Raw genomic sequence first — 16,357 nt, forward strand, 5'->3', positions numbered from 1 at the left:
AGAAGCCCTGGGTCCGTCATGTGGCCCCACAGGAAAGCCTCTCCCTGCTGCCCGTCCCAGGCCTGAACCCAGAGAAAGCACCCCTCATGGCCCAACCTTGTGTCTGGAGAAACGAAAGGGCTCTTGGACTATAATCGACAAAAGTCACTATCTCACCTCTATGTGCAGGAAAGGCACACTGCCTTCTGGAAAGCCTCACGCTGGGGCAGTTCTGGAGCGGGGAGAGGCTAGGCCGAGGACCAGAGAGGGGCACTGGTCCTGCAGCTTCATCTACTGCCCACCTGGTTGGGTCTGTGTGGTCACTGGTGGGGATGGGACGGGACAGACACTCCAGCAATTGGACTGGGCCCTACCAGGGTGGGATTCCCAGGGGGCACCAGGTCTCCCCAGGCTATTCGAGTGGCTTCCATAGTCCTGACTGTCTGCTTTCTCTACCTATGTGACTGTCAGATGGGAGGAGGCATTCCAGTGGCCCACAAATGTGTGTAACACAAGGGTTCAATCCATTCCAGTGTTGGAGACACTGAAGGTCTGCGGTGAGGCAGAGATCTGAGCTTTAGCCACCCACCCAAGGAGTACAGCCCGTGTGGCCCTGAGGCCACCCTTGTGCCAGAGACACAAGGAGAGCAGGCCTTACAGCCTTTAAAAGAAGGGTTCAGCCATTGAAAGCCCTGGAAATAAGCTAATGGCTTGGAGCCCAGGAGCTCATGTCCGGGATGCCTAGAAGCAGGTGTCCTCCAGCCCTGCCAGGAAATGAGCACCTTACCCCAGCCTGGAGGAATGCGTGCTAATCACACACCATCACACGCTGAGCCAACCCTCTCACAGAAAGGCTCTGCAGGGGGTGTCTGTCTAAGCAGCTTCAGGCCACACTTTGCAGACAATGTGGGGTGGGCAGAGAAGGATTTTGAGGCAGCAGTTATCTGCCCCCAAGCGTGGTGACACAGGGCTGAGGGCTTTGGCAGAAACACAGTCCTGGGGTTACTGCTCTTGTCAGTGATAGTGAGAGGTGAGGGCAAGGCCTGCTCCTGTTTCCTGCATTCAGGAAGGAGCCTGGGTTCATTTCCTGCAGTCCCAGGTGTTGAATACCCAGCGAGGGGATGGGCCACCATCAGCCTACAACAGGTGACCTCCAAGCATCCTGCAGGCCCTGGCAGCACCCTCAGCCCACATGGGCCAGCGGGCAGATGCAGGCCCGCTGCATCAGATGCTGGGCTGAAGGAGGCACAGTCTAGACCTTCCCGTGTGTGGGAAGATGGACTGGTGCTTTGTCAACAGCAGACTCCTAGCCTCACTCTTGTTACCTTCAACTCTTGCCCAATGACATAACTAGCTCAGGCAAGAGCTACTAAAATGAAAAGTATCTAAAAGAGAAGGTAGGACCCGCAACCTACTAGGAGCCCCTTATTGAGAAAAAAACCGCTGACTAGGGATCCCTGGGTGGCGCAGCAGTTTGGCACCTGCCTTTGGCCCAGGGCGCGATCCTGGAGACCCAGGATCGAATCCCATGTCGGGCTCCTGGTGCATGGAGCCTGCTTCTCCCTCTGCCTGTGTCTCTGCCTGTGTCTCTGCCTCTCTCTCTCTCTCTCTCTCTGTGACTATCATAAATAAAAAAAAAATAAAAGAAAAAAAAAAAAGAAAAGAAAAGAAACCGCTGACTACATGTGTTTTCATTTTGTTTTGAAATCTGAAACCAGAGAGGCATCCGGCCAAGCTGCAGGAAAGAAAAATAAGCAGCACAGCACAGGCTCCAGGGACTGGGGGTGGAGTGAGAGACGCCATCACAGTAAAACCTGTGATCTCACATACCTATCAGCATCCACACTGCAAACCGGACCCACGTGCCTTTGTCCAGCTGCATCATGAGATAGATGTTCACAAAGATACTCAGGACGGGAAGTAGAGGCAAGAAGGGCACCTGCAAAGACAGTGGGTGGCAGTGTCAAGTCTGCAGGGAGTGGAGTGCAGGGGGATGGCACTTTTTTGAGTCATTTAGCAAAGCAACCTAGGAGAAGATCCCACCCCTGAAATTCAGATGCACTGAGCTATTTATATGGGGAGGAGGAAGCGAGTGCACCCCAATCCACATATACACACACAGCCAGACCCCCCACAACAGGCAAATCCTAATAGGTGAGAGTTTGGTTCTAAGCTACTAAGTGTCAAAGTGAGCTCTATTCTCATTTTCCTCCCTTGCTATTTGCCTGTTAAAGAAGGGACTAGAAGAGGGACTTCCACTTTATCTCCAACACTGAAATGCTGTATTATTGGTGTAATCTAAAGTGCAAATGCCCAAGTCACCTCCAAGGCTTGGCAATGTGGTGTGACCCCCATGTGGGGCGCAGGAGTGCCAGGATCTGTGGCACCTACCACAGGAACCTACCAGGAGGTCCCTGCAGGCAGAGCTGCTCACCTTAAATGAAAGCTTGGTCTTGCTCTCAGGCTGCCTCCAGATGATGACTGTGACCAGGGAGCAGAGAAGTGCAGATATGGTAAGCACAAAGATTGCCCACAACTCCCCTTTTGTCAGAGCCTCCTTTCCAAGCACAGCCAAAATGCAGAAGGTGATGATAAGAATTGCTAAGAAGGAGAGAGAGAGAGAGGTGCAATTCAATCTTATTTCAAATCCCCACAGATATCCTCAGTCTCCCCAAAACCAATGGAGAGGGAGGCTCTGTTTCTGCAACCATCAACAACCATGAGGCAGAGTAAGTGACATCACAGTCCAGTAGCAAGACAGACGCTTATTCCTTCCAGACTTGCCTCCACCACCATTGACAAGAAACCCTGAAATGCTAACAACTAGCAGGATCCCAAACACCTAAAAGGGAAGGGTGGGCTCTTACCTATGAGGCTGGTTGAAATGTTCACAATCAGCCCGGAGAATTTGGAAGGCTCCATATTTTTGGGTGAGAGTATGGCTTTCAAAGAATACCGTTCTGCTTCTGGTAAAAAGCCTGTCTGGGAATCACTGGTGCTCACCAATTCATTCTGGTCCACTTGATCGAGCTCATCGGTAGTTCTAGCCATCTGGTATACCATGTTAGGTTGCTCTGGCTGATATCTGTAAAGAAATGTATTGTGCAACCATCATAATGTGCTTTAATTAGGGGTAAAGGGACACGACTAACTCAAGTTCTTAGTAAGCTTTCAGAGGTAAGTTGTACAGGACACCAGGCATAACATGGGAAGAAAATGGTCAGAATGATGCATTCTCTGGCAAAGCAGATACAGAGGAGACCTGAATCCTCTCCTTCCTGCTTCTGGGCAACATCCTCCTTGGGGTCTCTGATTTGAGACAACGCCAAGAGGAATGTACGGAGATGGTTTCTCTTGCTTTGAAAAGTAGCACTGGCCTCTGGATGCTTAAGATATTAGGCCACTTCCAACAAAACTATGGCTGAAGGGAGCTAGAAGTACAAACAGAAATAGAAGGCAGTAACATTAGGATCCTGTCTGGTGCAGAGAGCCAGAGAAATGTGTCTGCAGGCGGACAGATTTGAGAAATTATATTTGTGAGACTTAATTGGATCAATTTATTTTAAAACTCCAAAAATGCCTTAGAATAAATAAACTTTATAGAGCTGGCTAAAGGACTGAGCCTGTGGCATGATTTCCAAGACATAAGCTTCCTGCAAGTAAAGCATTCATTTTAAACGAGGTTCCTTATCTTCCCACCCAAAATGAACAGAGCTCAAATCTTTTCTACCAGCTATGAAAAACACAGTGCTTTCTGAATTATTTTGCATATAATCTAAGAGTGAGCATAAAGATATTTAACCTTTTTTTTTCCCTTACTGATTCACATATGTTAACACCATTTGGTGAATAAGAATGTGAGGGGAACCTCAGAAAAGATTCCAGTGTTGAGCCCTTAGGAATAAGTGGTCAGAAAACTAGCAAACAAATTTTAGCTTATTGTACACAGCCACTACTGAGCTCAATCCAAGTTTGACATAAATTAGGTGCTAAAGCACATAAGAAATGGAATAAATGACCTTGTTAGTATAAATACTTGCAAAGAAATAGGGAGGCTCTTCCCAGGTGACCACCACTGAGAGTCTCCACGACTCCATATTCTCATGATAAATGCCCCCTTGAGCCTTTCCTGATAGTGAAGAAGCAGAGCCCTGTCCTTCTAGAGCAAAGGAAAACTGGAGCCCAGGGGTATGCTTGGGGAGAGAGGTGTTGGGGCAGCTGAGAACACCAGGACACCAAGGTTTATACAACTTGGATTCACCCAGTTCCCACCAGGACTAGTTCCCAGTCTCCTCCTACCTAAGAACTGGGCCAACTGAAATCATTCCCTTAAGCCTTCAAAAATTCTGTTCCCTGGCCCAGACCCGACAGTTGGGCTGAGAACTGTCTCTATCCTCCTGACATCCCACCAGAAAAATGACGGCACATGACAGTGAGAGGTGAGCCCCCTGACTCTTTTCAGTGATGTTCTCTCTAGCTAGGCACTCAAATCATCAAATCCCACCCTCTCCAGAGCAGTTTCCAAAGGAGTTATCAACAAACTAAAATTTACACTGTATAAGCCATTAACTTGAACTTTTAAAAGGCTAACAGGATGCACCTCCATTTCTATCATGGAACCCTGAAGAGCCATACATACCGTAAGACCAGCACACAGGCGGCCACCAGAGAGTAAGCCAGAAGAGTGCCAATCGACATGAGGTCCACCAAGTCTTTCAGGTCAAAGAGAAAGGCCATCACAGCTGGGGAGGAGACAAACATCAGGATCCATGGGTGGCCCTCCACAGACTCTAACAGTCAGAACCACCTCCCACTGATGATCCAGGGCACACAGGGTGCTGCTTTTACTTGCTTCCTCTCCCCAGCCCTTTCCATGGAAACACACTGTGACATTGCTTAAAGGGAAGAAAAGCTCAGGATAAAATCACATACACAGTGCTCAGCAGACAGTAATAATGATTAACATTTATATAGAGAGCACTTTCATCATCATGACCTTTACTGATCCTCATGGCAACTTTGCAAGCTACTGCTAAACTACAGATGGAGAAACTAAAGTCAGACATGTTGGAAGGCTTATCTAAAGTCACACAGCTAGGAAGTGGAAAAGTCAGGATCTCAATTAGGTTCTTGTGGCTCTGAGTGCAATGTCTTTCTCTATATTATGCAAACTCACAGACAGTTATGTGTATCTATCCATCTACCCACACACCAGTCACCCATCATCCATCCAGCAATCCTCTGTCCATCCATCACCCATGATCTATCCATCTATTTGGCCATCCAACCATCCATCCATCCATCCATCCATCCATCTATCCATCATCTACCCACTCATTCATCATCTACCTAGCACTCATTGAGAGTATGCCAGTAAGTGTATACCATCAAAAATGTACATCATCAAAAAGGGCAGACCAGAGAGTCTCTGGCTTCCCTGAGTGTATCATCCAAGACAGGCATCAGTAGGCAACAGTGATGAGCAGGTCAAGTCTAGTGCTCTGGGAGGACTCACAGGGGCTCCTAACCCAGGCAGCTGAGCCTGGAAAGCAGGGTTATTTCCAAACAAATCAGTACCTTTACCATGACCCCACTTAAAAAAAATATACAACATTCATGCTTATTTGAAAAATCTCTGTAATTTTTCTGAGTATACATTCTATTTATATGGTATACGTGTTAAATTTCCCATTTAAAAAATTACTTGGATAGATCTACTTTGGGATATTTTCAAATCACATGCAATCAACATAAGTTAAAACATAAACATAAAACCATTACTTTTCCACAAATATTTCTCAAGCCCCTATAGATTACTTCAACCAAAACAAATTTAAATTAAGGATAAATCACAGGATTAAAGAGCAATACTGGGCCTTCTAGATAATTAGAATAGTATCCAACTGTGCATGCCACAGATGCCTATGTTCCCACTCACACAGAAACTTAGGCCAAACTCTTTGCATGTGGGGAGATTTTAGAAAACCGAATACTTATTTACTAGTCCTGCCAAATGAAAAGAAAGAGTAAAATCCCTGGTTTGGTGAATGCTTGTACTTTATAGTCACTTTAAAGAATATAGTTTGATCTCTCCTGATCAACACAGGAAGGAAATTAATGGCCAGTCTTTAATATAACATTAATTCACAAAACTAAGCACACTTTACTAAGGGCATAAACACCATGAACAATAATTCATTTAAGATGATCAAATGTCTTTCTGGGGCTATCTGAGTAGTCCCTGTGGTACAGGCTGAATTGGTATCATGTGTCCTAATACACTAAGATCCACAGTACTACTCACAACCCGAAAGAAGCCAGTCACTTGGCATAAAAACAAACTGGGAACCAAGAACCAGATCCCCTGGATGTGGGTGTACATCCTCACTTCATCTCTCTGTACAATGTGATGAATAATGCCTGTCTCTTGAGAGCTAAGAGGGGCAATTATTAAAGGAGAAAATACAAAAAACCAGTAACAGTACATTAGGCATGTAAGTTTCCTTTGACGGTCCCCTTTTCTTAATTAGGGGCCCTGAGAATATCACATGGCTCCAAGGATTCTTTGGGCACTAATTTCAAAACCATCCTCTTGGTGAGGAACTGGATATTTGATAAGATAAACCTCCTCTGAGCCTGTCACTACTTACAAACTTACAGCAATTGACACCCTAGCAACACCCCCAACATCTCCTGGAGAATAGATAGCACATTTCATAAAACGTCAATCCTAAGGGATTCTCACTCCCCTGAGAATCCATGGGCTAAAAGACATGGACAACGAATTTCCAGTATGAACAAAAAGTCTCTTGGCTGGTGCCATGCAAGAAGAGGTCATCCTGCCAAAGTCTACTCAGAAACATTCAGAAAAGGGTAAATACAAATGGCTCTGAAAGGATAGTGTGTGTTCCAAGCTCTGTCCAATGAGAGGGTAATCATAATAAAAGGATTCAAAAGTGTTTGAGAATGCTATCACATCCTCTATAAAACTGGTCTCTGCCTTTAGTCAAAAGGGCAGCTATCTTGCAGGAAACCCAGGTTTCAAGGGCAAAAACCAAATGTTAAAAAGACCAGTTCCAACTTCTCACAGACCAACATAATTCAAGCTATTTCCCTAGGGACTAGTAGCTCAACTGTTAAGATTCTGGTTATATGGGATTAGTTGCAGTTCTTACCAGCAATGGCACCTGAGGTCAACGTGGCGATTATTGGCGTTTTGGTCCTATCGTTGATTTTGGCCAAAAATTTAAATAGCAGTCCGTCTTCAGCCATGGCATAGATAACTCGAGGCATGGGAAACATGGAACCTAAAAGACTATATGGGAGGAAAAGGCAAAACGCATCTGTAACACTAGCTCATCAGGAAGAAGGGCACTATAATGCGACCATTATTGATACCCTGTAATGCAGATCACCAAGAGGGAGCCCTGAACTTATCACCGAGAACTGCTGTCCTCCCAACTAGGTGAAGCCCATGGCTGAAAGAAAAAATTCAATGCATCAACCCAGGAAAAAGCACTTACTGTTATGTATTCACTGAAAGAATGGCCTAACATAACATAAACATGTATGGGATCTAGTCATCACTTTTATGAAAAGGAAATCTTGTATTTATTCCCACAAACTTCTAGGTGAATCAAACAGAAAATAAAGGCATCACTGTGCTCATGAGGATTTCTTGTGGTAAATCAATCTTCAACAAATATTTCCTGTACGTACAGGCTAACACCAAACATTGGGGGCAAAATGTTTTTAAAAGACATTTAATGTCTTTTAAACATTAATGTCTACAAATTAAAAGACATTTACTTTCTTGGGCCAAACTAAGAGCCAAGAGACAGTGTTCCAAGAGGTGGCCTGGTCCAGGGGCCAAAGTTGGGGATAGCACGCTAGACCCATGCTGAAAAGATGATGTCCGAAAGTGGGCCTCAGAGTCTTCAGGATGAAAGTATTAATAACAACTCGTGGGATGGTTGCAAACAACAAGAGGAGAAGCCATATCACCAGGATTCGTGGCTGGTTTGATTTCAAGGGAAGAGTGAGATTGGGAAGAGAGAGTTTCCCTTCCCAAGAGCTTCAGAGGCCTCACCTGGTAGAAAGAGCACAGAGGGAGCCGACGGCCACTGCATACTTGGCACCTTCCCAGCCCACGTGCTTGAAGGCATCAGGCAGGGGGCTGTCCTTGTCCAGGCAGAAGTATGGCATCATGAGTGTGAGGGCAGCAGACACTCCAAAGTAAGCAATGAAGCAGATCAGGAGAGATGCAACAATCCCCACAGGGATCGCCTTCTGAGGGTTCTTGACTTCTTCACCTAGAAGCAGCAAGGGGTCAGGCCCAGGAGGGCAATACAGTGAGGGGCATCCAGAAGATGCCTGTGCCACCCTTAAATGACTCCCCCGCAGTGCTCAGCCCTATGGGAACCAGGATCTTCTGGGCTTCTGGGAATCACAGGTGGCCCTCCTAACACAGACCAGAAGACTCATAAAGCCCAGGGATGGTGTTTTCCGCCTTTATTCCCTGGTTCAGCCAAGGAAAAGACTTATTTCCTTTGGCAGAGAAAATTCAGGAGGCCCGACAGAGCCCAGCCTATTCAGTCACTCGGATAACAATATTTTTAATGGCTTCATTTCTCCCAGATGATGCAGATATGAAATCGGGCTGTAGCCACGCTATCATTACGCCGTCCTAGCAGCACAATAGTTAGTCACATTCATGATGCAGACTTTCCTGTCAGGCACTGCCACTTGGGGAAGTGATAAAAGGGCGGGGGGTGGGGGGGGAAGATCAGCAGGAAGCTACAAATCTACACGTTACTCATGTGTGAAAGAGCGGCAGCCGGCACATGCCCACAGGAAGGAAACAGCAACCCATGGGTAAAATTAGCCCAGCCTGTCTGATGGGAGAGGAGGACCTACAGGCTGGGCCCCAGACGGTGGGCAGGCGCCATACCTGTGGTGGCGATGCAATCAAAGCCCACGAAGGCATAGAAGCAGGTTGCTGCCCCTGACAGGACGCCGGAGAATCCAAAAGGCATGAATCCACCAACACCAAATATCCCTTGTTTTGTGTCACTAGGAAAAAAGAGCCAAAGATCATAATACCCACTTCACAGTCCTGAAGAGAAGCCACTCCGAACGGTCATGCCCCCTACCCCACTCCCAGCCTGGGGTGCTCCAGACCCCTTGTAAATGATTCCTGAGGCAGCTGTCACCAGACCCCGGGGGCACAGGCTCCCCTGCTTTGCATGGCCCAGAACCACAAGGGCACTCACTGAGCCCTTTCCAGAAGCACCCCTGAATATTGGCTTTGGGGGAAGGGAGAGGGTATGTGAGATGGAGTGTCCAACAGGAAAGGGGGAAGAAACCAACAAGTGAGGCCTTTCCCCCAGGACCTTCAAACAAAGTACATATACTTTTTTTTTTTTAAGATTATATTTATTTATTCGGCATAAGAGGGCGGGGGGGGGGGGGTGTTGGCACAACAGCAGGCAGAAGGAAAGGGAGCAGGAGACTCCCAACTGAGCAGGAATCCCGATGTGGGACTCGATCCCAGGACCCTGAGACCATGACCTGAGCTGAAGGCAGATGCTTAACTGACTAAACCACCCAGGCACTCCAGAACATATACTTTAGAACTGAGAGCTGCCAACTGGGTGCATGGCCCCCACCCCAGGAACATAATGCAAAAATCTCCTATATTTACCAGTAACTCAAGTCCCAAAATAAGCATTTCCAGAGATACTGAGGTTGAAGAAAGCAAACTGCTCTAGTCAACAAAAGCATTTCCTTAGCACTCACAGGCACATGATAAACAGGGATGCCTACATGGGTGGGGACCAATGCCCAGCATGGCTTGGGCACATGGGTGGGGCTCAGTACATATTTGCTGAAGTAATGAATACACAGCCGAACACATGTTGTCAACCCCAGAAATCCTTTAAGGTTCAGAAAATAGGTCCAACGAAGTGGAACCTGTGACTCTGAACAGTGTGGCCAGGCCTAGAATAGCTGCACAGGGCCTGGGGGCCAGCCACCACTCACACCCTAGATGGCCACTGTCACAAGTGATTCTACGCCACAGACACCCTGGTCCTCTACTACCACATAAAAAACAGCTGAGCTACCAGTCCAAGAAGGACAGTTTGGTTCCTCCCTCACCAGCCATGACTTTTGCTGGCTGCCAGGCTGCAGGCTTCCTGTACAGTTTCCAGAGGACAGTCACCACCTCCCCATCACCCTTCCTAACTCAGCACGCTGACAACTGCCCAGCTCTGCGGGGCAACCTGCCCCAGACCACTTGACTTCCTAACATAAGAAGAGCCAAATAGGGTATTCTAGTCCTATAAAGAGATGTTAATTGGGTTAGCAACTCATTGGCCAAATTTGCTTTCAGAGGGATTTATCAATAGATGGCCACTTTGGACCTAATTATTTTGTAATGGGGATTGAGCCTTGCACTGATTTCTAGAGGATCCTTGGTTCCAGAATCTGGAAATCAGATCGTGAAGGAGGTTCTCAATCTGGGACTCACTGTGGTTCAGTATGTAGCAACGTGGGGGAAGCCCCAAGAAACAGGCAAGTGATAGATGTAGGAAAAATTATTGCCAGACTCAAAGGGAAGTTTGTTGATTTAATGGTATGACTAAAATAAACTCACCACCCAAAGACAAAAATGGCAGCCCAGAACAAGTGAGTCAGCAAGACACAGGACGCGCCCACCGCATCCATAAATCACCAAGAACACAGACTGTCCTGGTGAGCCGACTCCTATTATGAAAAGTTTTAGGCCAAAGTCTGAAACAAAATAGTTGACAGCCGAATAGCTCAAGACAGTGGGATGAGAAGATGAAAGCAGGAGACTCAAGCAAGATGCCTTCTGAGGGGCTCCTGGCAACCCTTTCAACTTCTGAACACAACTAGAACATGAGGGGCCTGGGTCCCCATCACTGGCAGGACAGACAGACAGGTGTGGAAGGCCTCTAGATACCCACCTGCCTCCACAAGCCCTCTAGCCTCAAGGGCTATGGAATAGCTGTGTGGAAAAATAAACAAGCATCACGACTAACAGGCTTGCTTTAAACAACCATGAGGCAGAGGCACCCAGAAAGTTTTTGAGAATTCCATTTGAAGGGCAGAGGAAAGTGTACAACATTATATACATTAAACCCCAGGAAGATGGGCAGCCCCGATGGTGCAGCAGTTTAGCGCCGACTGCAGCCCAGGGCGTGATCCTGGAGACCCTGGATTGAGTCCCAAGTCAGGCTCTCTGCATGGCACCTGCTTCTCCCTCTGCCTGTGTCTCTGCTTCTCTCTCTGTGTGTGTCTCTATGAATAAATAAATAAAATCTTAAAATAAACAAACAAACAAACAAACCCCAGGAAGAGACAGGCCTTGTAGAAGAGGATGAGGGCTGGAACATGCATCCATCACATTGCCAGGTGAAGCAGGAGCATAAAGAAAAGCATGGAGCTACAGAGAGTTAGCAAAGCAAAACAAAGCCATTCTCCCTTGCTCCTCAGGGGAAGGAATCAGATGGAAGGGGAGTCAGCAGACTGTGATTCTAACTGTATGTACTCCTCCAGCTGGGTCACCATCGTGACATGGATGCCCAGACACCACACGTCACAACAAAGGACAAGGTCCCGGCATGAAAAGCCTTAACAGAATATGATAGTAGGGGAAACATGCAAGGTGCAGAAAAGTGGAGAGAGAATGTTACCTTTTTTTATGTACTAAGAGAGAAACTATACACTTAAGTTATGTATATAAGTTATATACATAATACACAAAACAAACAGAACTACATCCTTGTAACTGCTTGTATTTAGACAAATAAAACCTGGAAGCTTACACACACACAAAACAGTAAAAATGATTACCCATGGTCGGGGGAGTGGGCGGAGAATGAGGTAGATGAAGAAAGGAATGGGAACAAATTCTCACTATATACCTTCTTATGACATTATGACATGGGAACCATGAGAAAACATTATCTACTCAAAAAATTAAATTCAACATTGAAGAAGAGTTTAGGCATTCTGCTCTCAGTGGCAGGGCCTCACTATCAAACCTGTTCTATGTGGCCTCAAACCAAAACAGAAAGATTTTGTTAAAAAAAAAAAAAAAGAAAAAGAAAAAAAAAAGATTTTGTAGAGGCTCTGTATATAAATCAGTGATTGATTTGCTATTGCACGTGGTGCCCACTTGGCATCTAGCAGCTGACACACAAAGAAATGAGGAAGTAGGTTCAAGGGACTGCCATGGCCACCACCTGGCTAATGTCACCTGGTGACAGGGAGGGCTGAAGCAGATCCTAGCTCAGTGCCCCTTCACCAGAGCTGGGGTTGACCAGCTCTTCTGCATGCCCCTCAGCCAGTTACCCAGGAGCTAGCAGAGAGGATAACTGGCAGAGGAAGAAGGAAAATCTGTCACGTGTTCATAAACATCCCCGAGCCTGGGCTGAGGACGTGACAGAAACTTCCATGGTGGTGAGGGGGGTCCTCTCCCCTCCGTATGGTCTCCTCCAACTGCATCAGTGGAGAGCATCCTTCACCAAGACTCTGCTCTTGCTAACTTCCATCTGCCACCCTGACATAAACTGCAGGTTGTCCCCAAAAGCCATACCCCCTTCTTCTACACAGGAAGAAAATATAATTATTTTAGCTAGACATAGGAACACTAGGAATAAAGATGGTATGTTTCTCAGACTCTCTAGCTATGAGGGATAGTCACCTGACTTCAGCAGAAATGGTATATACATCTCCTGAGAAACATCAGGGGAATTTAGTGGAGTGGGAAGGTACTCTTCTACTTTTCTCATTTCCTTCCTGCTGGTGGGAGCCATCTTGGACCTTGGGGTAACCTTGGGAATGTGGGCCATGGACAAAGCCATTAGATGGAAGAACTGGATTCCTCGTCCACCAAAGCAATATGCTGGACCCACCACCTAGAGATGCTGACTTAAGAGGACTAAACTTTTAACTTGTGGAAGCCAGTGTTATTTTTGGGTTTCCACCCTACCTGACAAGAAACTACCTGACACAACCTTCTCAGCAGGTTTCCATGTAGTGCTGTAGCTCTACACTCACCTACATCTATTACAAATCCACAGGACTCTGGATAAGAAAGCCAGAGGTAGCATAAGTTGAAGGCCAGAGGGAACCACCCAAACTGTCAGATAACATTTCTATTCCAGACCAAGATACCGACTCAGTCACAGGTTCACGGAGGTGTTTACAGCCAGTCTTGGAGAGAGTATCATAAAATCACAATCCAAAGTGCTCAGAACCGCCACCAAAGCCATGCAGGCTGAAGCTCCTCCATGCTGTGTGGTTTGGTTGGGAAATACTCTATTATTTCAGAGAGACAAGCAATTTCATGCAACACTACATGGCCATGGTTGGAAACACAAATCTATGGCTGAGGGGTTAAAAAAAAAAAACGAGAGAAAGCAGTTTATAGGCTTTAATAAAACGAAAGAGCAAGCTATGCTCCAGACTTGCAGCATTCTACCTCGGAGGCAGTGCTCCTGGGGCTGAGGGCAGTACATTTCATCTGACCAGGACACAAAGTATGAGGACAACCAATGACAGTAAATACCATTGGCTAACATAAACAGTATCTTCATAAAAACAATAAAATTCAATCTTGATAGACAACTAAGAAACAAGACGTGCCATTTATATTTAATTCCTGATCTATAAACAGCCACCAGCAAGACAGTCACCCCAGGTTTTCAAAATCTAATGTTATTTCCAAGCTTATTTTGAACTGGCTTTACTCTACCCTGAGATAATGAGCATCAATAAATTTGGCATAAATATGACCCAGGAATGCTTAGGAATGCTACACTAAAAATCTTCTTTTCTCAGGGGCACCTGGCTGGCTCAGTCAGTAGAGCATGCAACTCTTGATCTTGGGGTCATGAGTTCAAGCCCCACTCTATTGGGCATAGAGTTTACTTAAAAAAAAATTAAAAGCCCTCATTTCCCTGTAATAGTTTAGTCTCCAAAAGGCAGGCTCTTTTTATTTGAACTGTTAACCACATAATATTTCATGCATTCAACAGTTTCCTGCTTGTGTTCTAGTAGTGAACTAGTCACACATCAATGCCTGCCCAATGACCAAGTTCACGTGCGACCAGTGGGATCCCCAGTGTGGGACCTTGTTTCTCAGTCTCCCTTGCAGCTAGATATGGCCACCTACTGGATTCTCACCAGTGGGATGTTGGCAGAAGGGAAAGGCATCTTCTGGATCTGCCCTTGAAAGGACTGGGCACACTCTTTTCCATACCCTCTTTTCCTCTCCAGGAGGGCTGGATCTTGCCCACGCCCACAGCCCAGCTCTGACCATGCAGAAGAGGACACCATCTTAGGGCAGGATGGAGCAACCAGGTGGACGGTCAGGGTCCCTAAAAGCCTGTGTGTGTGCAGCCATGCTGGCCAGTCAACCTGGTCTGCTCATGTCAAGACATCATTTTAAAATCACTGCATTTCAGGAGCGTCTCCTTATCAGAGCTGTTTTATCTTTGGTCATAATCAAAATAGAACCATAGACAAAAATCTCACTCCCCCTTCTCCATCCTAAGACCCTAAGATTCCCCTGAAAAATTACAAAAGATCAAAAAGATACATTTTAATTGTTTGGCTCTTGTTTCCTAGATAATCTCAGCTTGTTGATGAGGCTTCACTGGAGGTCCTAAAACAGCACAGGTCCAAGGGCTGGCCTGTTACTTACCTCCAATTCCAAGAGTCTTGAGTCAGAGAACATAAGGGAAATTGGGCTGCTGGTTTTCAGGGCTAATGTACCCCAAGTCGAAGGTAGGAGAAAGAAACTATTACAATCACATTCTGATACTTCACTAATTGTGAAAACCTTTAATAAAAGCCTGTGATAAAAGTTCCATGTATTTCTTCTTCCCTCTATGTTACTAATAGGAAGGCATTTCAAAATCAAGTGATATCACCACAGTTTTGCAGAGAAAATCTTTTCTGAATATAAAATTCAGAGGTGGGTCATGAAACAATTATGAGGAAAAACAGATTAGTGAGTCTGACAATGATCTTCAACTACATACAGTTTTGGAATTAGAATGAAGATTCTGTTTTCCTGAATATCTTCCTTTATCATACAATGTTCTGTTGAGTTCAGGGAAATTAAACTTAACACAAATTTCAAACCAAAAAAACACCCTCACCACCCTCACCTATGTTACTACAAAAGAATTCAAATTCAAATTTTATTTTTTAAAAAGGCACGTACTATTCTGGCCAATTACAGGCCCCCAATACAGGTGTATGTTATTAAGTATCAAATACGCATCAGCTGTTATATACCAAGAGGAAGAAAAAACAACTCACTTGTTCAAGCAGAGATTACTGGATGAGTTCTGGAAATCCTCCTCTGTGAGTTGCCAGTTTTTAATTGATCCTTTCACAAATCCTGACACCATAATGAAGCCCAAGACCAGAACATTGACACAAGTAAATATTTTGTTGACCATGGCCGACTCTTTCACACCGAGAGTTAAAAGTCCTGAAAAAGCACACAAACAGGAAAATTTTTGCCTGAGACTGTGAACTTTGTGCCAGGTAAGTCCTTCTTGGGACAGGGACAGGGATCCCAGGAGAGGGTGACTTAGGAAGAATCCAAGTGGCACCAAACCTCCTAAGATTTCTGTGAGCCTCTGGGAATGGGACTGAATTAATACTCTTTCTAGCCCGGATCAAAATAACTGAAGTTCAGGCGGTAGTTCACAAAGCTACCTATGTTGGCCTTGCAGGTCCCTCTGGAGTTCAGGGTGCCACCCAGGGGGCACCAAAGGACAGCAGAGATGGGGGATACCACTGCCAACCACCCGGAGGGCAAGCCCCTCCCAAGGATAGAGAGGAGGCCCCTCCTAGCACCCTCTCCTCCTCATTAACATACTTTCCTGGACTCCTCTGAGGAGGCAGGAATTTTTTTCTCCAAAAAGGAGACATTTTACTCAGTTTCTTGACAGAATGAGGGTTTTTCAGATGAGAAAATTATTCAGATTCGCTCTGCAATGTTTATGGTATTAGCAACAACAACTTCCTGTGATTATGGAAGAACCACGAACCGTGTGGTTCATCTCGGACTTGGCGCACTTAAAACAATGTCTAAGTTAGACTAGTTATAGATCATAAACTCACATGAAAAAAATCAAAAAGACCCAAGTGATAAAAACACATGGAAGCCACATGACAACACTGTCACTGAGGCTTAACCACATGACCACAATGGGATAAACATGCCATTTGGAGACATCTGTGGCCAAACCCCAGGCTGGGGAGGAAAAGAGGCTTGGACTCCAGGTGACAGGTAGATTACCACTTATGACTTAAGACTGCTGCCCTG

The 16,357-nt window shown here is 45.8% G+C and overlaps 1 protein-coding gene across 10 annotated transcripts in view; it reads right to left on the reverse strand.

The window, feature by feature from the left end:
- The window catches only part of SLC7A1 (solute carrier family 7 member 1), a 79,856-nt gene that overhangs the window by 5,057 nt on the left and 58,442 nt on the right, over positions 1-16,357 (reverse strand). For all 10 annotated transcript variants that reach the window (XM_072719908.1, XM_072719910.1, XM_072719907.1 and 7 more), the window contains 8 exons: positions 15,340-15,514; positions 8,930-9,051; positions 8,069-8,291; positions 7,155-7,294; positions 4,619-4,721; positions 2,847-3,064; positions 2,414-2,580; positions 1,810-1,918 (listed from right to left, as the gene is read on the reverse strand). In XM_072719908.1, coding sequence (XP_072576009.1) covers positions 1,810-1,918; positions 2,414-2,580; positions 2,847-3,064; positions 4,619-4,721; positions 7,155-7,294; positions 8,069-8,291; positions 8,930-9,051; positions 15,340-15,514 — 1,257 coding nt within the window. The remainder of the gene's footprint in view (positions 1-1,809; positions 1,919-2,413; positions 2,581-2,846; positions 3,065-4,618; positions 4,722-7,154; positions 7,295-8,068; positions 8,292-8,929; positions 9,052-15,339; positions 15,515-16,357) is intronic.

Source organism: Vulpes vulpes, chromosome 9 (genome assembly GCF_048418805.1).
Source record: "Vulpes vulpes isolate BD-2025 chromosome 9, VulVul3, whole genome shotgun sequence".
NCBI lineage: Eukaryota > Metazoa > Chordata > Mammalia > Carnivora > Canidae > Vulpes > Vulpes vulpes.